General features: G+C 36.5%; 1 protein-coding gene across 1 annotated transcript in view; it reads right to left on the minus strand.

The window, feature by feature from the left end:
- The window catches only part of PPFIA2 (protein tyrosine phosphatase, receptor type, f polypeptide (PTPRF), interacting protein (liprin), alpha 2), a 485,860-nt gene that overhangs the window by 371,027 nt on the left and 89,428 nt on the right, over positions 1-25,405 (minus strand). Inside the window, exon 4 of the mRNA XM_014531636.1 lies at positions 13,861-13,914. Within this exon, the coding sequence (XP_014387122.1) occupies positions 13,861-13,914 (54 nt within the window). The remainder of the gene's footprint in view (positions 1-13,860; positions 13,915-25,405) is intronic.

Consider the following 25,405-nt stretch of genomic DNA (forward strand, 5'->3'; position numbering starts at 1 on the left):
CAATTGTCATAGAAATGTAAGTTTATTTCAATAGAGACATGTTGAATACAAAGGGCTGAAGTAAATGAGTAATCGTTGACATAAAATAATAGAACATTTTAATAAAAATTAATATTTTTTTCTTGAACATTAACTTACCAGACACTGAAAGTATACCAAACAAGTCAGTCCAAGACTAGTGACGTGTTCATCAGCTGCTAAAATATTCGCTGCTAGTATTGGTGGAGAGAAATGGTGCGCCTGGGCGTAAGGCGCATAAGGCAAATGAATGCAACACGATGATAGTAATCAGTCATTAGCGAACGTTGTAGTTCGTTATTAATAATTATGTATAACAGGATATTATAAAAATTAAGTTATGAAATTTTTATTAAAACGTTTCTTAATACTGTTATGTTGGCTGGGCTGCAAAAATATTCATTGTGGGCTACATGCAGCTGGCGGGCCATGAGTTTGACATGCTTGCTGTAGTGGTTATGAGTAACATAAAGTGGGGGAGTGGGGGAAGAGAGAGAGAGAGACTCTGCATGCAATTTCAGGCATGTCCATTTTGTTGTTTCATGTTTCCCAGACAGTAAGCATTTGAAACAATCTAGTTACTCAGAGGTAACTAGAGCAAGTTGTTTCCTTCCAGATAAGTGTTCCTTCCCAGAGACATAAGTTCCTGGGTAGAGTTAGAGGGCAAGGAAGCCCTAATGCTGCCTCTTCTGGAAGCCTAATGAGGAAAAAGGAGAGGATCCCAAGCCAAAGAAGTTTGTAGTTTCTTACCCACCCAACCTATGATTAATAAATAACTAACGGCAAAAAGAAGGAAAATTCTCAGAAAATTTTCTCATCTTGCCAAAGGAGATGGAGCATCGATCCTTTCATTGGGATCCCTGAAAAGGCAATAGCAGCAGCCCTGGATCTGTGGATGTTCTACTGCCTCAGGCTATGCTGGAATGGCCCATTAGAGGGCCAGCTGGGTGCAAGCATCCCCAGCAGCCTAAACTCATTGAGGCTTAGGAATAGGTGTTTACCTGTTAAGCAGCCCAAATAGAAGGTTGCCAGGGCTTCTTAAGGAAAAAAAAAAATTACACACACACACACACACACACACACACACACACACACACACAGGCCAGATTATTATGAACGGCCAGATTATTATGACCACCCCATCAGTACAATGAAGTGAATTAGTTATGCAAATAATACTAATAATAAAACCTTGAGAGTATTTGCTTAGGAAGTTTTTAATATTCAGTATTTTTGCAAGTGTCAATGAAGTACTGATGGGGTGGTCATCATAATCTGGCCACTCAGTGTATATCACTCAGTGTGTGTGTGTGTATATATATACATATATATACTTTTTAAAATATATCTAAAAACCAGTTTTAATTTTATAGTATAAATAACTTTGGCAATTAAATTTAAACAAACACTATAAATAAGTGGCAGCAGCCAGCTTTACTAGTTGCCAAAGCCTACAGAATTGTACTATTGGATAGCAGGGGAAGAAAGACTCTTGATTTCCTTTTATTCAAAATAAAGATTTTAATTAGATGCAGATTAATTCAAGGCCTGGTTCAACATTCACCTTTTAAAATAAGTCTTCCCAGAAAATAAAAATAAAATCTCCCCCAATATAATTTTTATCATCATTATTTTCCTATAACACAAAAGTAATTATTTCCCTACATACCTTTTTTTACACTTATGAATCAGGTTTTTAAAATAAACAATTGTTACCCAGTTAGAGTGCAAATATTTATAGTACTGAGTTATATCTTATTTTTTCTAAAGTAACCAGAATATTGTGCTGAGTACACAATAGGCAAATAAACCTTTAATTTTACTTTATATTTTTCATGTTAATGAGCAATTCTATGTATAAAGCTGTGTTCATCTATCTTTTTTCTCATAAACATCCTATATTATATGCATCTTTGATCAAGAATAAAAATAGTCCCACTTTATTGTGTTAGATAAGAACAGTCTAATTAGAAAATGCCCTTTTGTTTAGTCAAGGACTCAAGAAACTAAAATATCCTTTTTTAAAAAAAGAAATACATGCCCTAATCAGTTTGGCTCAGTGGATAGAGCATCGGCCTGTGGACTCAAGGGTCCCAGGTTTGATTCCAGTCAAGGGCATGTACCTTGGTTGCGGGCACATCCCCAGTAGGGAGTGTGCAGGAGGCAGCTGATCGATGTTTCTCTCTCATCGATGTTTCTAACTCTCTATCCCTCTCCCTTCCTCTCTGTAAAAAATCAATAAAACATATTTATTTAAAAAATAAATAAAAAAAATAAATAAAAAAAGGAATACATGCAAATATTATTGTGTTTATGAACATTATATGTTTTATATAGATTTATGCATTTATATATGCTATGTTAAGTATATGTGCATATATATAAATGAATCTTTATATAATAAAATTAAACAGAAATAGAAATGAAGGTAGACAAAAAGAACAAAATATAAGTATGAACAATATCTGTAGGTGAAAGTATATTATTATTTTGGCCTGAATTATGGTAGATATTTGGGGGAGCAAAGAGAGGCAAATTAAAATAATTCACATTAAACTTTAAATTATAGGACCAGGAAACTAAGTATACCTTAATATATATTTCAATGTTTTATTATTAACAAAAATAATATATCTTTGCAATAATACAAGTTTCTGAATTATTTTATTTGTCTTTTTTCATTAACATACTAGGGGCCTGGTGCACAAAATTTATGTACGGGGGGTGGGTCCCTCAGCCTGATCTGCACCTTCTCCAATCTGGGAGCCCTCAGGGGATGTCCTACTGACTGCTTAGGCCTGCTCCCTCCCCATTGTTCTCTGCTCTCTGTGGACCTGCCTGCTTGACACCACCGCAGGCCCTGGTGTCTGCTCTCTGTGGGGGCCTGTGAGGGACTGCTTGCCCCTCGCTGCCATGGCCAGGGGCAAGCAGGGCCTTGCTGTCTGCTCACTTGATGCAGGGGACGTTCCCACCCTGCTCCTGGCCGCTTGCGAGTGCACCGGCTCAGAGGGCCTGGGTCCCAGGGATGTTCCCGCCCCGCCCCCAGCTGCTCGGCAACTGCGCATGTAGGCCTGGAGTGGCCGGGGGTCGTTCTGGGACCCTGGCCACGCTGGGCCTACATGCAGGCCTATAGGCTCAGAGCGGCTTGGGTCCCGAGGACGCCTGTCCCCAGGACCCAGGCCACTTGGTGCTGGCATGCGCGCAGGCAGCCACCCTGCCCCCAGCCATTCGGGGCCTGTGTATGCAAATTAACCCGCCATCTTTGTCGGGTTAATCTGCAAACTCACTCCTGATTGGCTGGTGGGCGTCACAAAGTGACGGTCAATTTTCATCTTTCTCTTTTATTAGTGTAGATTTTTTTTTCCTTCAAAAAAATTTCAAGTGCCTTTGACATTAACTGTAAGTATCATGTAAATCTATTCCCAGTAAGGAGTTGTTTAATTACTCTGAGCTTCCCAAAAAACTTCACCAATACTGAAAACATTTCTAAAATGTTTCCTATCATATTAATCACCAGTGAAAGAATATGCTGGAAGATATAAAAATGCTTCCCATATTCAGTGTTAGTCTAAACCCAATTTTCAAGTGTGAGCCTGTAAATTCATATATTTTGTCAGGCCAGTGTTGCTTAGTGGTTGAGCATCGGCCCATGAACCGGGAGGTCACCAGTGTGATTCCTGGTCAGGGCACATGCCCCAGAGTTGCAGGCTAGATCCCCAAAGGGTGATGGGCATGCAGCAGGGCAGGTGAAGGATGTTTCTCTCTCATCGATGTTTCTATCTCTCCACCTCTCTCCCTTCCTCTCTCTAAAATCAATAAAAACATATTTTAAAAAGTCAAATATCTTGCTCACTTTCATACTTAGCATAATTTAATTTTTAATATAGAAACCCACATTCTAATGCACCCTCCGATTAAGTAGTTCAATTGTGTTGAAATATAGATGTTTAAATAGTTCTAATCAGTAATGCACTAATGAGTAAGAAATTACCAATCATGGAGATCTTTTTGGTGCCACATATACTAAGCATCACATCTCTCTCATGATAAAATTCCTGCATATGAACAATATTTCATTATTTTGACTAGGTATTCATGCCACCAACATTTTAAATACCTATTCTGATAAACTGAAATATTAATTAATAGACTAATTAAAATGTTGTTGATTTCTTTCTTTCCTCTCCCCTAGCTACACTAGCATATAGGAATATCTGATTCAATTTTATTCATGTCCTCAAACTCCAAGGGGTGCACATTAATTTCTTTCTGCCCTCACATCTATTCCATGGAATCACATGTTGACTCAGCTGCCGTATAAATATCCAAATTCAGAGACCATGTATGAGTCCTTGCTTTGGCTCTGCCCTCATTTGGCTTTGGAGAAGCACAACATTGTCTCTCACAAGTAAAAACCCTGCAGGACTTCCCTACAAGCTGAAATTCTGCTACTGAGTCCTTTCTGGTCTTGTTTTAGAGCAGTGGTTCTCAACCTTCCTAATGCCACGACCCTTTAATACAGTTCCTCATGTTGTGGTGACCCCCAATTTCATTGTTACAAATTGAACATAATTCAAGCATAGTGATTAATTACAAAAACAATATGTAATTATATATGTGTTTTCCAATGGTCTTAGGCGACCCCTGTGAACGGGTCGTTCGACCCCCAAAGGAGTCGCGACCCACAGGTTGAGAACCGCTGTTTTAGAGAGACTAAAAGTGGTGATTTACACTTGCAGGACTGTTACTACTGAAGTTAAGTCTGTGTGAGTGTGTCTAGCACTTTTCCATAGAACATGGGGATACTTATTACCAATGGTACAATGCTTTGTGTCTTTAAATAAAATTCTGAATCAACAATGGAAGTTCCATTTCACACCTATTACTCTCTTATTTATTGAAGTTTGCAATAGCTCATCCACATTTTTTTCTGTCTGAAGACTTACTAGTATTATCAAGCTTGGCTCAATTATTTGCTCATTAAACATTTATTTAAGTCCTACTATGTGCCAGACATGTTCAGAACATTGGGGATGCAGTTATAAGCCAGACAGAAATTCCTGTTTTCAAGAGGCCGATACCTAGTTATATTGAACAGGATGAATAAATAAGACATACAATATTCAAACACTTTCCACTAGTTCATCTATGGTTTACCTAGTTTCCTCACAATCCATCATGCTAGGTAAATTTTCTCCATATTCCTTAAACACCTGATCCCATCATCTCCCCTGTCACTGTCAGCTAATTCGCTTTTTAAAAAACTTGTGGGGAAAATAGAAGCCATTAAATGGAAACTCTCAACTTTGTAAAATCCCTACCTGCAAATATGTTTGCATCAGCTTTCATCCTTTTGTCTACTCTCATTTCAAATTTGAAGAGACATTGCTCTTTCTATATGACATGCCCTGGAGTCCATTCTTTTCAGTCCTAATTCTTCTCCCTCTTTATGTGCTTTCCACATATTTCAACACACTCAAATTTTCTCTTTTTAAAATAATTGTCTCAGAACCTCATGTCCTATATTGGCTGTTATTCCCTTTCATAATTAAGCACTTTGAAATTGTTTTGTATGGAGACTGAATCCAATTATTATCTTCCATTTAATCTTCAGGCCACTGGAAATTTGATTGCACCTGAATTACTCCACTAAAATTACTCTCACCAAATCACCCTTTATCTTCTTGCTGCTAAATTTCAATGAGTAATTTGGCCTTGAACTCTCAACATCATGAAACTGCTAATAAATCATTATTGCCACCCTCTTTTGACCTTGGCATTCATGATTCCACATCTTCCTGGTGTTCCTTCCTTGTATCCATCTCTGTATTATCCTTTTTTTGAGGTATACACTAGTTCCAATCTTTCCCTTTCCTCTGATTTTTATTCAATGCTTTTCTTTCTCAGAGAAGAACTCTTTTATCTTCTCATGCAGAGTACATTTTTGGGGGGTGGTGATTTCATCAACTCCAATAGCTCCCATTCACTACTGAATATGTCCAAATAAAAGGTTATAAATGAGGTATCACCTGTAAATTTCAAAATCATTTACGTATTGCCAAATCAGTCAGCTCAATTTAATGTGTCCAAAACTGAACTCATCATCACCCTTCCAAAAATTCTGTAGCTCATGGGATTCTTATTCCTATGTATGATGCCTTCATCCACTCAGTTGTCAAACCAGAAAGTTCAAATTCAGCCTTGACTTCGCAATAAGCCTCATTCTTCTCCCTCCAAACACCCTCCAATCTTGTGTATTCATTATGTCCTTAACATCTCAAGAATCAGTCTATTCCTCTTCATTCTCACTGTCACTCTAGCACTGGTTCTCAACCTGTGGGTCGTGACCCCTGAAAATACATCCTGCATATCAGATATTTACATGACGATTCATAACAGTAGCAAAATTACAGTTATGAAGTAGCAACAACAATAATTTTATGGTCGGGGGTCACCACAACTTGAGGAACTGCATTAAAGGGTCGCGGCATTAGGAAGGTTGAGAACCACCGCGAGGTTTATATTAATAACTTAGTGGTTTACTCAAAATAAAATGGTGACTTTCTCCTGAGATATTACCCTCAGTTCATTTTATAATATAGTGGGACAGACACTCTAAAAAGTTACCATAATCATTTTCATCATCTCTGCTTTGCATGACTGTAAGAGTGTTTTCACTGGTCTCCCTGCTTTAGTCTTTTCTCTAACTTACTCTCTAACCAGAGCCAAGAAAATATTTCTAAAGGAGAGAGCTGATTAAATAATTTGCCTGTTTAAAAATTTTAATGGGTCCTCATGATCCTTAATATAGAGTTCAAATTCCTTCCATGAAATGTCTTATTTCTTGCCCTGACAACATCCTACTTCCTATCCTCTTCCTTATTTCTTAATCTATCCACACGAAGTTATTTTCTCATTTTTTGGCCCTTGCAGACACTATTTCCTCTGCTTAAAATACCATGCACCACCTTCCTCAGCTGGCAAACTTCAACTCATCCTGCAATTATCAAGTTATTTCTTTTTCTTTACCTTCCTTGATTTTCCAGCCACTTTTCATTCCCACCAATTGGATTACATAAACCTGTTACTTTCATCTCATTCTTTGCTTACAGTATATTGTAATTGGTTTTTACTAACCTCCCTACTTCACTATATTGCAAGATTCTGAAATATAAAACTGTATTTTGCCTTTGTATTTCCAAAACCTAATCAAATGTCTAGTATATAATATACACTGTAATATACACAGAATTCAGACTAAAAATAGGAGAATGAAAGTAAGTAATATAGCAACATAACATTCAGGTTAAAATATATTAAATTAGATCATGATTTAGATTAACCTCCTTTATTCCTTTATTCTTTGAAGCAGATGAGCACAACACTGGCATTTTTTGAGTAATCAAATTAAAATCAGTTTTGGAGGCTTTTAAATTTTAAGATCACCTACAATTTGAAAAATATATAACCTGGTCTAAACAGCACCCTCAGGAAATTCAATTTGTTTTCAATTCTGTGGAGTATTTATTCACATTGCTAAGAACCAACAGGAAGACCATTAAATTGAGAACAAAAAGTACGAAAATATGGAATGTACAATTCTGGTTCCTCAGTGGGGAAAAAAAATTAATGGAGCTGTAGAATGTTCAAGACATTGTGCATATCAAGCCCAGGGATAGGAATTAGATAGGGAATCGCTTTTTAAACACACTTTAGAAATAAAGAGAACCATTAGCATTTGGATAAACGAAACTTAGAACAATTAAAAAGTACCAAGTTTTGAAGGAAGCAAATTTATAGATCTTATTACTCCAAAGGTAAAAAATAGAAAGGAAAACAAGAGAACTGCATACCCCAAGTGGCAATCTTGCTGTAAATTCCAGATGAAGTAAGGAGGTGAAATTAACTCAAACACCTCATAAAAGCACTCTGAAATATCACACTCCCACCTTGGACCAATGTGTTCAGGAATGTTTCATGTTGTCTAAGATTTGGCCCACATTCCTCTTTATTAAATTTTGTCTCTATTAACCTTTAAAACAAAACAGAAATGATAAGAAAACAAATAGCTATTTAATAATCAGAATGTTTCTTAAGCCAAATGAAACTCAGGTCCTCTGCCCATTTTTATTGGATTTTTTGTTTTTAGCTGTTATGAGTTCTTTACATATTTTGGACATCAGCCTCTCATTAGAGGTATTACTGCAAATATTTTCTCCCATTCAAGTAGTTGCTTTTTTATTTTATTAATAATGAAGTACAATGAAGTGAATTAGTTATGCAAATAATTCTCCCATTCAAGTAGTTGCTTTTTTATTTTATTAATTTTTGTTGAAACATTTCTTCCAAGAAGACACAGAAAGACCAACAATACATGAAAATATACTCAATTCCATTAGCTATAAGGGAAATGCAAATGAAAGCCACAGTGAGATTCTACTTCAAACCTGTTAAAATGGCTATAATCTGTTGTCGAGTGTTAGCAGTAACAAGTGTTGGAGAGGCTATGGACAAAATGGAACCCTCATACTTTGCTGGTGGGAATGGAAATTGTACAGCCACTATGGAAAACAGTATGGAATTTCCTCAAAAAATTAAAAATAGAGCAACCATATAACGCAGCAATTCCTTTTCTGGGTATCTGTCTTAAAAACTGAAGACATCTATGAGTAAAACTATATGTACCCCCTATGTTCACTGAAGCATTATTCATGGTGGCCAAGACATTGAATATCCTTTGGTGGATGATTGGATAAAGATGTGGTACATATATACTATGGAATTCTGCTTAGCTATAAGAAAAGATGAAACACTGCCATTTGGGACAATGTGAATGGATCTTGAGAATATCATGCTAAGTGAAATAAGACAGACAGAAAAAGACAAGAACCTTATGATTTCACTCATGTAGAATATAAAACAGAAAACAGCAAACAAACAACTCATAGACACAGACAACAGTATGATGGCTACCAGAGTATGGGGTGGAGGGGAAGGCAGAAGAGGGTAAAGGGGGTCAAATATATTGTGATGAAAAGAGAATTGAATTTAGGTCGTGAACACACACTGCAATATATAAATGATGTATTAAAGAACTGCAGTTGAAACATATAATCTTATTTACCAATGTCACCCCAATACATTTAATAAAATTAAATAAAAGAGAAAATCCTCTCATTGTGTATGTTAGTCTGTTTGGGTCTACATGAATAAACGTAATACTGTATTGGTGAACAAGCTGAGCTACTAAATCCCACCTTAAATCTTGCCCACAGTCTGGGAAAAGTCCTGGCTCCTGTCCAGGGGCTGGCTAACACCTCTATGTCACTGCCTCACTGGCCCCAGACAGGAAAACAATCTGTCACACTACTGGTTCCACATGGAACTGCATAGCCACAGCTGTCCAGATGCCAGGTACAGCGGGTACAGTTGAATGATGTTCAGACCTTGTACTCAGTGCTTCAGTATCCAGAATCCTCTTGGCCATATGAAGTTAAGTGGCTTAGACCTTACCCTGGCTTCCTAAAGGCTGGATGACAATCGTGTGAAACACCCCTGATAACTTATAGTTCACACGTTTTTCACATTTTAATATTGTTAATATTTAAAATTTAAAACACTATGGGAATTTCTTTAAAAGTTCTATTTAATAATATTTTACCCTTTAGATTTTAATTATCTATTCTCTTTCCCTTAATTTTTATATATAAATGTATGCTGCTTTTATGCTGAAGGTTAATCTGTAATCCAATTTTTGTAAATGAAAAACATGTCAAATGTAGAATATCTAATATAATATTTCAAATAAAATTCTAAGTTAACATTTAACAGTAAATATTTTTCTTACTGATAGAATTTTTTTCTATAATTACTACGTGATTTAGAAAAATTTGCAAGTTCTTTTTGCTGCAGCAACTAATTTCCAGGGTCTGAATTTAAAAACATGCTTTTTAAAATCCTTTTCAAAAGAAAACCATTAGAAAACTTGAATTGCCCCCCTGAAAATCATGAATGACTGGTTCTTTCATTATTATCATTAAAACTGAGACTAATTCAAGTTTTAAAATACCTACATAGCCTTAATTAATGCAAACTATATTTCTGGAGTTCCTCAAATTTATTCTTATTATTACACAAATTTATTTATAACATTTGCAAAATTTGACACAAGTTTTATACACGCTTGGTATTTTAAAAAGTGAAAAATTCACTTTTTTCTTAGGCTTCAAAAGTAATATTTATTTCTATCCACAGAAAAATTTGCAATTTTTAAATATAACATTTAAATATGTATCTGGGATTTCATTATACTGGTAAAGAAATAAGTCCACAGCTATGCATTCTTTCAGCACTTTATATATTCTGTTCAAGGAATGAAAAATCAGAGAACCTTCATTTTTTTACCAATGAAAATTTCATCATAGAAAGGATTTAGAAATTCACTGTAAATATTTATACAAAAGACACAATTTAAATGACTATTGCAAAGGCATTTTTAAAGAAAAAAATATAAAACTTCAAATAGATTTAGGTTATGTATAATTTAACCTGACTTCAGTTTTGTAACTTGGGGGCAAAAATAATAGCTTCATTAAAAGCCTTATTTTTAAATGATTGAAGTAACTCCTAGAATACTATCATCAGTTCAACTTCTTACTTAAGACTACTTTCCATAAGCTTTAGGGAGGACTACAAATTATTTCATTACATAGCTCCTAGTAATACACCCCAGCTTGTTCTTTAACCATGGGAGACACTAAAGTTATGTGTACTTTTACTACCCCACCCCCAGATTGCCTAAACTCTTATGTACTCTGAAATATGCATTATGTTCTCCACTCTACAAACGTTATAAAGTAAGCACAGTCATTGAATTTCAGTCACTGTAGGCAGCAGTATAAAATACCCATTATCATAGCAGGACATAGCAAAGAGAGAACCTCTATCTTCACAATATTATAAATTATGTCTAAAGAAAAAAACATACATATGTGTAAATATACATACACATATGCACTTCACATTTAGTGAATGGGAATGAAGTTGGTTAAGTTTGAGTTCAGAACACCATCTTGCCTGTCTGTGACCTTTTCCCCTGCAAGGGGCTTCCAATAATTAGGCTTTATGCTCACTCAATCATTTACGCTTGGAAAGATGTTTTTTGGTTTTGGGGGAGTTTTTTTGTTAATATGTTTTTATTGATTTCAGAGAGGAAGAGAGAGGGAGAAAGAAAAACATCAATGATGAGAGAGAATCATTGACTGGCTGACTCCTACGTGCCCTGGAGTTGGGATCAAGCCCGCAACACGAGCATGTAACCTGACCAGGAATCAAACTGTGACTCCTGGTTCCTAGTTCGACGCTCAATCACTGAACCACACCGGCCAGGCAGAAAGATGCTTTCTTGACAGGACATGATAAAGCAAATTATTTTAACATGTAAATAATGGATAAGAGTTCTATCACTATTTGCAGAAGATAGGTGTTTAGTTTTGTTTTGAGCAAGAGACAAATCGTTTTAAAACTGATTGATCTTAATTGTATATTTCTTCCAGAATCAATGAACAGGTGAGAAAGATACACTGAAGGAAATGGATTTATTTTTCTTTTCTTTTTTTTAAAAACTTTTTTTATTTATTATCTCTATTGTTGAAAGTATTACAGATGTCCCCTTTGTTTGTGAAATGAGAGCCCAGTGCATGGGAGAACATATTTGGCAATGGTGCATCTGATAAAGGGTTAATCTCCAAAATATATAAGGAATTCATACAACTTAACAAAAGGAAGACAGACAATCCAATTTAAAAATGGGCAAAGGACATAAATAGACACTCCTCCAAAGTGGACATAAAGAAGGCCAAGAGACATGAAAAAATGTTCAGTCAGTAATCATCAGAGAGATGCAAATTAAAAGGACAATGAGGTATCACCTCACATCTGTCAAAATGGCTATCATCAACAAATGACAAGTGCTGGTGAGGCTGTGGAGAAAATGAAACCCTAGTTCACTGCTGGTGGGAAAGTATACTGGTACAGCCACTGTGGAAAACAGTATGGAGTTTTCTCAAAAAATTAAAAATGGAACTCCCATTTGACCCAGTGATCTCACTTTTTAAAATCTTTATTGTTGAAAGTATTACATATGTCCCCTTTCCCCCCCCACTTTCGCCCCTCCTAGTCCACCCCATTGTCCCACCCCAGGCTTTCACCACCCTTTTGTCTGTGTCCATATATGCATACAAGTTCTTTGGTTGATCTCTTCCCACCCACCCATCCACCCCCACCTTCCTTCTGAGATTCTACAGTCTGTTCCATGCTTCTATGTCTGTGGATCGATTTTGTTCATCAGTTTATTTTGTTCATTAGATTATGTACAAACACCATGCAAGACAGCAGGGTGAAATTATATCACATAAGCAGTGACCTATACTACTTACATATAAGGTTAGCCATAAATCCTGTCACAATATACTTCCTGGGCTGACTTACATTTCACCTTGTCTTATACTGAAATCTAATTGGTTCAGGAACTAAATATAAGCAACTATATGAAGACAATACATTTTTTTAAATTCCTGCAATTTGATGAAGATTAGATAACATGAGACACATGAGAGGGAGACAGAAGAGAAGCTACAAGTTATATTTTTAACAGCTCACTGGTGTTTCAATGTAATAGACTTACTTACATTTCACCTTGTCTTATACTGAAATCTAATTGGTTCAGGAACTAAATATAAGCAACTATATGAAGACAATACATTTTTTTAAATTCCTGCAATTTGATGAAGATTAGATAACATGAGACACATGAGAGGGAGACAGAAGAGAAGCTACAAGTTATATTTTTAACAGCTCACTGGTGTTTCAATGTAATAACGTTCTTCACCTGGATGCCTACATGCAGTCCAGCTAAAAACTGATAACTTTGGTTTCTGTTTGTTCCACATTAAATCTTACAATGCTGAGTAAAAAAGCAAATGGCGATACCATTACTGCATTGACTGCTGAAATAAATTGAATCTTATTACTTTAGACATACAGCATGAGTTCATGTTTGTACTTCAAACATGAAATCACAGGAATGTTATATTAATTAATGTTTTCTGAAATCAGACATCACAGAAAGAACTAAAATGTTCCAAAGCTAGACTATTGGGCAAAAATGATAATTCTCTCGCCCTGGCTCATTTCGCTCAGTGGTTACAAGTTCAGCCTGCACACCAAAGGATCAAAGGTTCAATTCCCATTCCTCTCACATCCTTTCACCTCGCTCTCTCCCTCCCTCCCTCTCTCCATTCCTCCCTCCCTGCCACTCTCTTTCTCAATGGAAAAAACAACAACAAAAAACAACAAAATGATTTCTTTAAAACTTTTGAACACTTCTTCTAAATTTCTAGAGGCTTCCTAGGTAAAGTAGAAAAGAAACAGCAATATCATGAATCAATAGTGTTGATCAAATAGGCTGAAAAAATAATTAGAAAGTATATTACAACCCAAATCATACACTCATATTTGGAAAAGTAAACTCTCAAGTTCCAAAAGATCTTAACTTTTGGTATAATCCATTAGCAGGACATAAAAGCATTTACATATTCTAATGAAGCCTTTATTCTTATTTTTATAGTCCATCCATGGAGAAGAATTTTATGAGTTATTAAAACTTTTAAAACACCAAATGACACCACAAGGCAAGTTCACACTTTTGTATTAGTTTCTGCAATAACTATATATTTCAAAAAGTTACCTCTATGACCACTGTATGCAAGTAACAGTCTGATGATCTGGTGTGTACATAATTCAATTCGTTAATAGTTAAATTTAATGAAGAAGCTAACTTACCGGTGGATCAGCCCCCTTAGAACCAGTCAGACCTCCTGTTAGGGATTCGATATCCTGAAAAGGGGAGAGGTGTTGATTGTAAAATGCTACTCAACAGCATGGAGAACTTCCCAGTCCCACAGTGTAATATTTTCTTTAAGCTACAAACTTAGGTAACTAAGCTACATTTGTTCTGTTTTTAGACCATCTTGCTATACAAATACTACACAAATAGCCTGTATCTAAAAATTTAGATTTGTTTCCAACTCTGTACAATCTATAAAAACAAAAAGTATAAATAGACGAAGTGTTCCTGACTATACAAAAAAAAAGGCTGTAGGTGGGAGAGCAGATGTTTTGTTCTCTGAGGAGCTGAAGTAAGTGCAGAAAGGAAATGAAAAAAATTAATTAAACTTCAATATAATACAGTATATCATTTGCAAGAATACTAATCCCATGGAAAATGCTGAACCTATAGAAATGATTCAATCACCCATAGTCCATCTGTTCTATGATAGGGGTACAAGGGTAGAATAAAATAGGATTGCTTTTTTCCCCCTCCTCTTCCTTTCTCTTTCATTCCCGCCCCCTGCTTTACTAACAGGATGTGTAAGTAATTGATTCATCAATGGTATGTGTTTAACCTTATGTTCTGGCTAAGATTTTGTTGCAGTTCTCAGTTGACCAGACAAGAACAGAGACTTTTAATCCAGCCCCGGACTTACATGCCTGGCCACCAGGAATGCAGAGGCTGATGGATTAGGTCTCAGAAACACTGGGATGATGCACACCCGATCTCCACTTGACCGGTTTCAGGACACTGGCCATCCTGTTCTGAGGACCAGTAATGAAGGCATTCATCAAGACCCAGGACCCCCACAGGGACTCAAATTTCAGAACCCTCTGTACCCTTACCCAGACTCTCTTCCCCTGATTCCCCTATAAAAGCTTATTCCTAACAAGCTTAAAGGGAAGGCGGATGTTAGGGTTTTCACCTGTTACCTTCCCAAATTTCCAGCATCTGATATTAAGCACGTTTATAAACTAACCCAGTGGTTCTCAACCTTGGCTGCACATTAGAATCACCTGGGAATCTTTTTAAAATCCTGATTTTGGGGCCTCATCCTCCGGAAATTCTGTTTCTTTGTTACTAATGTTGTGGCCCCACCCCATAACAAAGAAACAGAATTTCCGGAGGATGAGGCCCCGAAATCAGGATTTTAAAAAGATTCCCAGGTGATTCTAATGTGCAGCCAAGGTTGAGAAGCACTGGTCTAACCCCTGTCTCTGCATTTTGGCTGGATGGTGACGGGTAGTAGCAGGAGCACTGGACTCGGTTGACCCCCGGTTTCATACATAGATGAAACTATAAACAGATAGGGATAGATTAGCTACTCTTTTACAAGGATCATTTCTAATCTTGAGTCAGTAACCAGAGGATCATGCCTGAGTAGACTGATTGGCAAAGGTATTGCCAATGGAGAAATGAGTGATGCTGTGACACACTGGAGAGCATGCATATTGCAGGGATAAGTAGAGCTCAGCCTGGCCATTGCAGGGCTTTGGTTCTAGGGTTTCTAATCATACCACTTTGCCAAAAGAAGCTAACCGTCCACGGTTTTAAGTAAAATCTCTCAGGATGTTAACGTTTGCAAGTGTTTTGATTTTAAAATCATGGGCCCACACCTCCAAAATGAAAAAGCAAACAAACAAGAAACTGTCTGCTCAAAGGCTGTCAGGAGTTTGGGGTTACCTTGAAGAGTTACACTATTTGCTAAAAAGTTTCTTTCGTGTGATCCTGGTCACTTCTTATATGTTTGCATCTCGTACATATAGGGTTGAGGAACCTGGGGAAATATTGTTGTATTAAAAAAATCAAATGAAAGAGAAATAAAGATAGAAGAAAATAGATACCTATGATCAGAGAAACAGCCAACACCTTGATATCATGAAGATTTATGTTACTAGTTCGTTGGGACTTAATCACATCATTTCCCTGGTTATCTCAAAAAATGGGGAATCTTAACAACAAATATGGGGCTCAAATGAGCATGTGAAGAAAACACTGAAGGCAGGGGAGAAGGAAGGGATGGTGCAATGCAAGTTTCCATTTGGAGAAGCTGATTCTAAATGGGAACTCAGTGGGTGATGAATTTCTACATGCATATTTTATTAGGGCCATAAATGACAAAAAAATCACAAGGGATGCTAGCCAAAAAAATTAAGTTGTCTTCTCTGTAATGGATATATTGTATATAATATGTTTTCCTATCCAGCATTCCTTTGGGGAACCCTCCTACTCCCTGACTCGAGCTCCATAAAAAGGCTTATAAAAATTGCTTCAAATGTTGTAAGAGCCTGCCAGAGAATTAAGGCAATTTAGGTTCTGGAAAGTATAATGGTATAGTCGAAGTCCGTAATTTTATTGTATGAACAATGTTTGATACTAAATGTTCTCCCTACCTTCAAACTTTAGATCATTTCTGGCTCTCAAAAACGAAAAGGTCCTAATTAATACTCCTGCATTGTTCTATTTTTAAAATGTTCCCCCTCTCCATCCTGTTAAAATTCTTTATTCCAATACCATACACACTATAAACAACCAAATCACCTGCATTATTAGATCTTGCATGTTCTTTAACATTTCTATTAAGTCATCTGTAAATTATGTCCTTAAAAGCAAAGTATAAAACATATACATAAGTTGCCCAACAAAATTAATATTCCTTATAAATCCAAAGATTATATAATTTTTAAAAATGTTTCAGAGTTTTAAGGGATGAACTGAGAAGACTTGGTAGTGAAATGGCTAAACTATTAGATGAACAGAAAAAACACACAACCCATTTTCCTGTTATGACCATGACAAAAATAAAGTTCCAAATTCTATTCCTATGAAAGGTTTATTGTGAGTACATTTAAAATGAAAGAAAATTATGTTAAGTGCATTTTGAGTTAATACCTTCTGTTCTTCATAGAAAGGCATATAACTTAAATTAACAGTAGAATTGCTGATGGTATTACCAGAGATAATAGAGAAATTGATTCAGTTTTAAAAAGTACTTTAGCAATTTGATGCATTTTGTCATAGTCTTAAAAGTTCCATCACGAATTTCTTGCTATCATAGATAAACTGGGAAAATGTTCAGGTTTCTAAAATCTTAAGCTTTTCATGATAGTCATGGTCCTGAGAAAAATAAAGCAAATGAGAATTTAGAAAATAAATAGAAATGCATTGATATTTATGGTTTTTAACATGTTGAATTAAAGCAAACGCTGAACTCATGGCTGTAAACAGAGTATAGATGTACATTTTTATTCCATTCACTTGTTTAATTGAAAAACTTTTTTGAGCTTATGTTCTACTTTGAGCATAAGTTGAAAAAGAGTACCCTACTTGGACAGACATCCTGTTAAACATGTTTTATTTCTCAATAAAAAAAAAAATTCAGGTATGGATGAGCGTAAGTGTGGATAAATGCTTTTTTGTGGTAAAATTAATAGGTTAAATAAATAATTATTTTTAGATGCTCTGAACATAATTAAAAGTGAGTAAATTTTTTTATGGTTATTAAATATTTTACCTATAAAATATAACCGAAACCCTTGACGAATGTATCAATCTTGTTTAGATAGATTATTTTAAAAAGTTTTTAAAATATATTTTTATATAGATAGCAAACAAAGGGGACATCAAAAAGTAAATACATTGATATCCTAGGAAACTTTTAAACTAACTACTGTAGTAATATTTATTTGATTAAAAAAATTTAAAACAAACTTTGATTTTTTACTGTTACAGAATTTATTAACTCTATTATACTTCATGCTTTAGATTTAATAGCTAGTAAACTAGCTACCACTTATTGAACATTTACATTCCAGGCACTCTCTTTAAATGCTTTATACACATTATAAACAACTTTATAATGTTGTTATAGCAGCCTTATAAGTGTGGACAAAAAGGGCCCACATGCTAACCTGACAAGCTCAGGGGGGCCTATGGAGTGGCCTTGCAAACTCAGAGACATAAAGTAACCACAAAGGATGGTCTGAAATTAAAACTTTCTTAATTAAAATGCAGTCTATGGTACGTAGTCATATTCTAGGCTGGTACCTTCCCTGACAAAGATCAACCTTGACCTCAACTGAGCCTATTGTCCTTTTTGCATCTACTATAACATACCTTTGGAGTGTCAGGGTTACTTCCCTTTTTCTGGACCCTTCAAAGCACAACCAATGCACTGGGGCAGAAACCATAAATTCCCTCATTGTTATTGTTATCTGTTATTGTTATCATGTTAAGTATTGACCCCTAACTATCCTGTACCCAACTATGTAAAAGAAGTATGTGTCTATCATTTTACTTTTTATCCAGTCCCAGAGGTTTCCACCCCCTTTGCTTTTTCCCCACCTCCCTAATCTATCACCAATGGACTTCATGTAACCCTCTTACATCTCTTCTTTTAATTGTAATGTGTAAAACAGCGGTTCTCAACCTGTGGGTCGCGACCCCTTTGGGGGTCGAACGACCCTTTCACAGGGATCACCAAAGACCATCGGAAAACACATATATAATTACATATTGTTTTTGTGATTAATCACTATGCTTTAATTATGTTCAATTTGTAACAATGAAAATACATTCTGCATATCAGATATTTACATTACGATTCATAACAGTAGCAAAAATACAGTTATGAAGTAGCAATGAAACTAATTTTATGGTTGGGGGTCACCACAACATGAGGAACTGTATTAAAGGGTCGTGGCATTAGGAAGGTTGAGAACCACTGGTATAAAACAAGGTGCAAAACTGTCATTCCCAGGAGCCTTATCTCAATTCCTTGAGATTCTGTTTCCCAGCAACTGTCAAACAGTTTGGCTCAAATAAACTCACACAAATTCTTCAAAGGTTCAAATGTTTCTTACGATAACACTAGAGGCGTAGTGCATGAAATTCAGCCCGGCCTGCACCCTCTTCAATCCAGGACCCCTCAGGGGATGTCCGACTGCCGGTTTAGGCCCAATTCCTGTGGGATCAGGCCTAAACCGGCAGTCAGACATCCCTCTCGCAAGCTGGGACCACTGGCTCCTAACTGCTCCCCTGCTGGCCTTATCGCCCCTAACTGCCCTCCCCTGCCAGTCTGATCACCCCCTAACTGCCCTCCCTGTCAGTCTGATCGCCCCCTAACTGCTCCCCCCTGATGGCCTGATCACCCCTAACCACCTCTGCCTAGGCCCCTGCCACTGTGGCTTTGTCCAGAAGGACATCCAGAAGATGTCCAGTCTAATTAGCATATTACCTTTTTATTAGTATAGATAAGTTAGTTATTTCTTTTCTCACTTAAAGGTTAAGAGTTTATATAATTTAACTAGTATCACACAGCTATTTGCATGATGCCCAACCTGTGTTTTTAACACTAGTTGTAAAGGAACAGCTTCACCCTGGCATCCTGGTGACTTTGCACATATCTACAAAGCAAGGCTATACCATAGGCTGGTGGAACCCCCTGTGAGCCACCCAAGAACATGACAAGGTAGATGGTCTTATGAAGAGCCTCCACGTGACTGTCTATCATTCTCCTCCCTGGCACCAATGAGGCATGGTACTTTCCACCTCACTTTTCTCCAAACCAGATCCATCTGCAGTCTATAAAACTGCCTGGGTGCAACATGGAATTAGCTCTTGCCAACAGAGCAACTCCCCTGCTCATATTGTTCACTATCCGACCCATCCAATTCAGAGTAGTGCTGTGGAACTAGGGACCAGCGCCAGAATTAGAGTGAGGCAAGTGATGTGCTGAAGGTATAAAATTTAAGGAGGCACTCATTCTAAGTGTCACACATGTGCTGACCCTGCACTGGCAGGACCCTGAGATTTAGTATCTCCTGCAATGTTGTGCCCTAGCAACCTCATTATTAGAGTCCTGCGAGGGCAGGTTTGGCAGTTACACCATTCTGGAAGTGACAGACTCCTTAAACTTTGTGCCCTAAGTCCTTTACTTGGCTCACCCTAGTCCTAGCTCTTCTAAGGACATGGAGAGCTGATGCCAACATGCCTTTGTTTATGCTGTATATGCAATAAAATCTTAAAAAATCTATTTGGATTCATTGTCTCCTTTATAGGAGTCAAATTTATAGAAGTGTGACAAGACATCCTGGCACTTGCCTGCATGCTCACAACTGCTTGCTGCTTAATACTAATAATATATAGCCTCTGCTATATGACTTGTTATCAGCTGCCCAGAAAAAACAACAAACTAGGACCTATTAATTATATAATCAACTTTATTTCTTGAAAACAAATTTCAGGTAATGAAAGTTTCACTTCTCTCTCCAAGCTGTCAAATACCTAAGTGAGATTGTTACCACCCCTTGACACAAACTGTGTAGAGTCCGCCTCCTTTATTATTGGGCAGCTCTGTTCCTGGGATGGAAACCTGGTCATACAAGGCTGACCTGTGAATCAGAAGACTTAAAGCTTTGGAAGGTTGACCTGCTGATGGAGTGAGGCAATCAGTGTCAGAGCTACAAGTAGAGTGAGATTTGAGGGTATCCTGGGGACTGGGTAACAGCTCAGCACAGGTTTAAAATAAACTCTACATTATGCTGAACTGATACTGTTGGTTTTCCACCCGTACCCCCTCCCTATGATCTGTGTGCCAATAGTTAACATATTTTTCCCTTGACAGACAATTTGAATGATGGAGCTATGGGGAATAATCATGTGGTTTTCAGTGCAAGTCATTAAGTTTAGATGTAAGTCCTGCTTCCTCTGTGTAGAGCTGGGAAGAGGATATTGGAATTTGAGGTCTCTTTCAAGGCTATTGCTGGATCCTTATTTTTATTTCTGAAGAGTTATGGTCAAGAAAAAAAAATGTTCAAATAGTTTGAATGTCAAATACATTAAAAATTATGAAAAGAAAATTATAAATAGTTAATTGAATCTGACATTGCACATGCCCCAAGACCCAGAACATCTTTAAACCTGATAGTCAATTTAGACTTTATATCAAGTTTTCAAGCATTACTCTTCAAAAAAAATAACTTTATATAATATGAAGATACTTAAAGCATAACAATATTGTTACCAACTAGGAGTATTTTAAAATTTGATTTATGCATATTTATAATTTGGGACTATTTTAGAAATTCTTTGGAGGAAAGTGATTATATTTCAACATAGAGTACATTTTAGTGCATTAGACATTCTATGAAAGTGTATCAGTACATTGTATAAAATAGTAAAATATCAATCATTTTTATTGAATGCTTGTTTTCAAAATTTGTTTCAAAGCCTTTTACAGCGGTTCTCAACCTGTGGGTCACGACCATCGGAAAACACATATAGTATATCATATATTTACATTACAATTCATAACAGTAGCAAAATTACAGTTATGAAGTAGCAATGAAAATAATTTTATGGTTGGGGGTCACCACAACATGAGGAACTGTATTAAAGGGTCATGGCATTAGGAAGGTTGAGAACCACTGCAAAATTATTTGATGAGGTATTTTATGTTTGTAGAGAAGTTTTCACAATTCATATACTCAAAATATCAAAATTAAGTATTTCTCTCATCCCTTTTTGTCAAAAAATTCCTGAAACTACTCCTCATCTCCCATTTCTCTTGAAGGTTGCTGTCCCCACTACATCATTGCAACATTTTTTATCACAGTTGCCAATGATACCAAGTTGACTGAATCAATTTTCAGTGCTCCATTATCATTTTTCTTGATCTCTAAGCCACACTTGACACAGTGGACCACTCCATCCTCCTTGATATACTTTTTTTCTCTTGTTTTCAATTTAGTTTCACCCTCTAGATCAATTGATTTAATACCATGGCTTTAAATACCATGTATGTTGATGAATTGTGTGAATTCATTTCAGCCTTAACTTCTCCTGTGAGATCCACAATGCCTACTCCAATCTTCACTTGTAAAATCAAACTTGATTTCCACCTGAACATCTCATCCAAATTAGGTTCTTGTCCATTGCTGTCCATCTTGACATTATCACTCACCTAGTTTCTCAGCTCCAAATTCATCATCAAATCCTGCCAATTTTATCTCTAAAATATGCCTTGAATTTGACTATTTCTTACCACCTATATTCACACCATCCTAATCCCTTGTGATTTCAGAGAGGAATCAGGGAGAGAGGGAAGGATATGGAAACATCAATGATGAGAGAGAAGCATTGATTGGTTGCCTCCTGCACATCTCCCACTGGGGATCAAGCCCACAGCCCAGGCATATGCCCCAACCAGGACTTGAACCTCGACCTCCTGGTTCATAGGTCCACATTTAACTACTGAGCCACACCAGCCATACCCCATTATTCTTAAAATAAAATACAAACTTATTACTATGTCTAGCAATGCCCTTTGGTGATCTGGCGTTGGCCATAACATTGATTTCTTTTTCACCATTAACCCCCCTCACTTCATGCCACCAGTATCATTGGCTACATTGCTGTTTCACAAACAGTCCAAATATGGCTCCTATCTCAGGGCCTTTGCACATGCTTTTCCTGCTGTTTAGGATGCTTATTCCTTAGAGAGCCTCCTAGTTAACTCACTAACATCATTCAGATCTCTAAGTTTAAGTATCAAAATCTCAGACAAATTTTCCCTAACGAGCTGTCTAAATCAGTGAAGGTTTCACCTAGAAATAAATCGCAAACTCAAAAAACACTATAAAAGAAGGTTTAATAAAAGGATATTTTATAGAAGTATGGATGGCTTAGTGAATTGAGAAGAAAGTTGAGTCACATGGGCTAGCAACAGCCGGAGATCACAACCACCCTTAAGCCCAAAGAAGTAATAAGGCAAAAGAACAATATTGTGAAGAGTCCAGCAAAGGGGAACAACAGCCTCTAGAACAGCTTGCCACATAATGGAAGCTCAGTAAATACTTTTTGAATGAATGAATGACTGAATAAATGAATGAAGCACATAACACCATGTTTATACATAAAAAAGCTGAGGCTCAGATTATGTAAATGGTGAAGTATTTCTCACTTTTGTATAAATGTATCATTTTGAAAGCAGGGCTCATGGCTATAGTGTCTGCACAACAAGTCTTTATAGAATGCCTGAATGAACAAACTAATGAATGACTTGCCCGGGATCACATAGCTGGGGAATGCTGGAAGGAGACTTTAAAATCCCAAGTGCTCTAACTTCAAGCCCAGTGTACCTTCTATTTCATTATGCTTCACTAATGAGATATCCTCCTAAAGGAAAATGCACTCAACTCTGCATTGTCTCCTCTTGAGGAAATACATTTTATATATCCCAGGATTTCCAGTTCATAAGAAGGAAAATGTACAAAATAATTCAATAGGCAATAAACAATACATTAAATTTATTTTCTGGCAAAATGTGGTTATTACTACAGATTAAAGACCTGATAGCTTAATCATTATACAATGAATAAATCAATGCTTAAAATGCTTAGTATTGATAAAGAGTTCAAATATATTAAACTATAGTCACTATTTTTATGTATCATCTCATGGTAAGTAGTTTCACAGCACTGGGAATGAGTAACAGTCAGAAGACAGTATTTTTTTTAAATCATTCAGTTTTTTCACACAATGCTTAACAGAAACTGTCTTTCATCACAGCTCTTTGAGGCAAGCATCCAAATAATAAAACTGAGTTTGTTGATAAGGCATCTTTCTATTCTACCAGATTTAAGCTGTTAGTGTTGCCTTGGCTACTTTACAGGGAGGCAGAGAAAAACGAGGAAGCACACACAACCGATTTTAGAAATCATCTTTCCTATGGAAGCCAGAAGGAGCCCTATATAGTCATTAGTTGTTTTTTTTTTTAAATGACTAGACTTTTACTTTGAACATATTCCAGCCCAAATCTGAATTTTCCTTGAACCACATAATTAATGCCTTCAAAAAAAGAATGATTGAGCCTCTGTTGTGACGGAGTCACTGCTGGACAGCGAGAACATGATGATGAATAAGTCAAGGTCACAGCTTTCCAAGGGTTCAGAGTTTAGTACAGACTCAGAATGGCACAGACAATTTAGTCAACAAGCATATAGTGAATACATAATAAGTGCAAGTTGCCACACCCAATCTGGGGCATGGAATGCAGACTTTATGACATGTTCTCTGACTTCAGGGATCTTTTATCTAAGTGTATGTCAATCTGCAGAACCACATGAGGAAGAATTTTGAGAAATAAATGTTAAAATTATAACAGGGATTGCGGGGATACATTTTATAGAGTGAAACCAAGTTTGAGTATTTCATGTTGCCAGAATTTTACTTCATTTTTGAATGCATATTGGGTAAGTTTGTCCTATGAACTTGGCGGGATAACATAATAACTAACATTTATTGAGGATTTACTGTACTAGTCATCACACTGAGCTCTATTGCTTCATGAAATAGCATCCTAGCTCTTTGACCTGGTATTATTCTCACCATTTTCAAAATGATGAAACTGAATCTTTAAGAGTTTAAATAATTTGACAAAGATCATACAGTTAGTAGGTGTTCAAATGTAGACAGGCCGACTCCACAGGCAATCATTGTTAACAATGTGCTCTCTTGCATAAGTTGAGGTATATAAAAGGGGGAGGGGGGTTCTTGGCATGCCACATAGCAACTTGAGATAAAACGTATTCATTTGATATTGGTATATGAATGAAATTGCAATGGTATTTCCAAGACACAGATTTTTTTCTGATAGAAAAGAGAATATCCTTGTTTGATCTATGGATATGAGAGTTAGTGCTATTGGATTTAGCAAAAAAAAAAGTAAAATTCCAAATATTTTTTGCTATATATTTCTAATTTCTAAATATTCACCTCAAATCCAAACCTAAACAGGCAATCTAATATCTATCAAAGACACAATTGTGTCAGTGAACCATGGAGTAGGGTTTCCTGAAGAAAGTGCCAGATTTAAGGCTCATTTTTTTCCCATGGAGTGCTCTCTTTGAAGCACTTTCCTTTATGAAATTTTTGAACTGCTTTTATCTTGTCTATTTTCTTCCATGACTGTTTGTCCCATATGGCTGATAAAGGCAGCTTTTTGCTAAATCCTGACTTAGTCTCATTCAGTTCCTCCTTGCCAGCTTTCACACATCAAGGTTTCCTTGTTATCTCAAACTCCATATATCCAAATCAGGCATCATCTCCACTCCTCTGCCATTCTATGGCCAACTGTTCCCATCCAATTTCATCCTCCAACACTTTTTCCTGTTGGTATTTCCAAGACACAGTAACCATGCTAGATTTCTGGAGGTCAATAGTCTTCTCTCAATCTGGTATCCATCCGCCACACCAACCCAGTCAATTTTACCTTAGAAATATCTGCTCAGCCTATCTATTCCCTTTTTTCAATAGCCACTGCATTTACTACCTTAGTTCAAAGCCTCTTTTTATTTTTTCCCCATCCCTGGTTTTCTCCAAAATAATGTCTTTTGTGAGTTATTTTTTCAGTTATTTTTTCCACTCTCAATCCTAAACTGGGGGAGACAGTAGCATCAGTGTCACTGGAAACATAGAAATGTGTGTATATATATA

Source organism: Myotis brandtii, unplaced genomic scaffold, assembly GCF_000412655.1.
Source record: "Myotis brandtii unplaced genomic scaffold, ASM41265v1 scaffold82, whole genome shotgun sequence".
Lineage (NCBI taxonomy): Eukaryota > Metazoa > Chordata > Mammalia > Chiroptera > Vespertilionidae > Myotis > Myotis brandtii.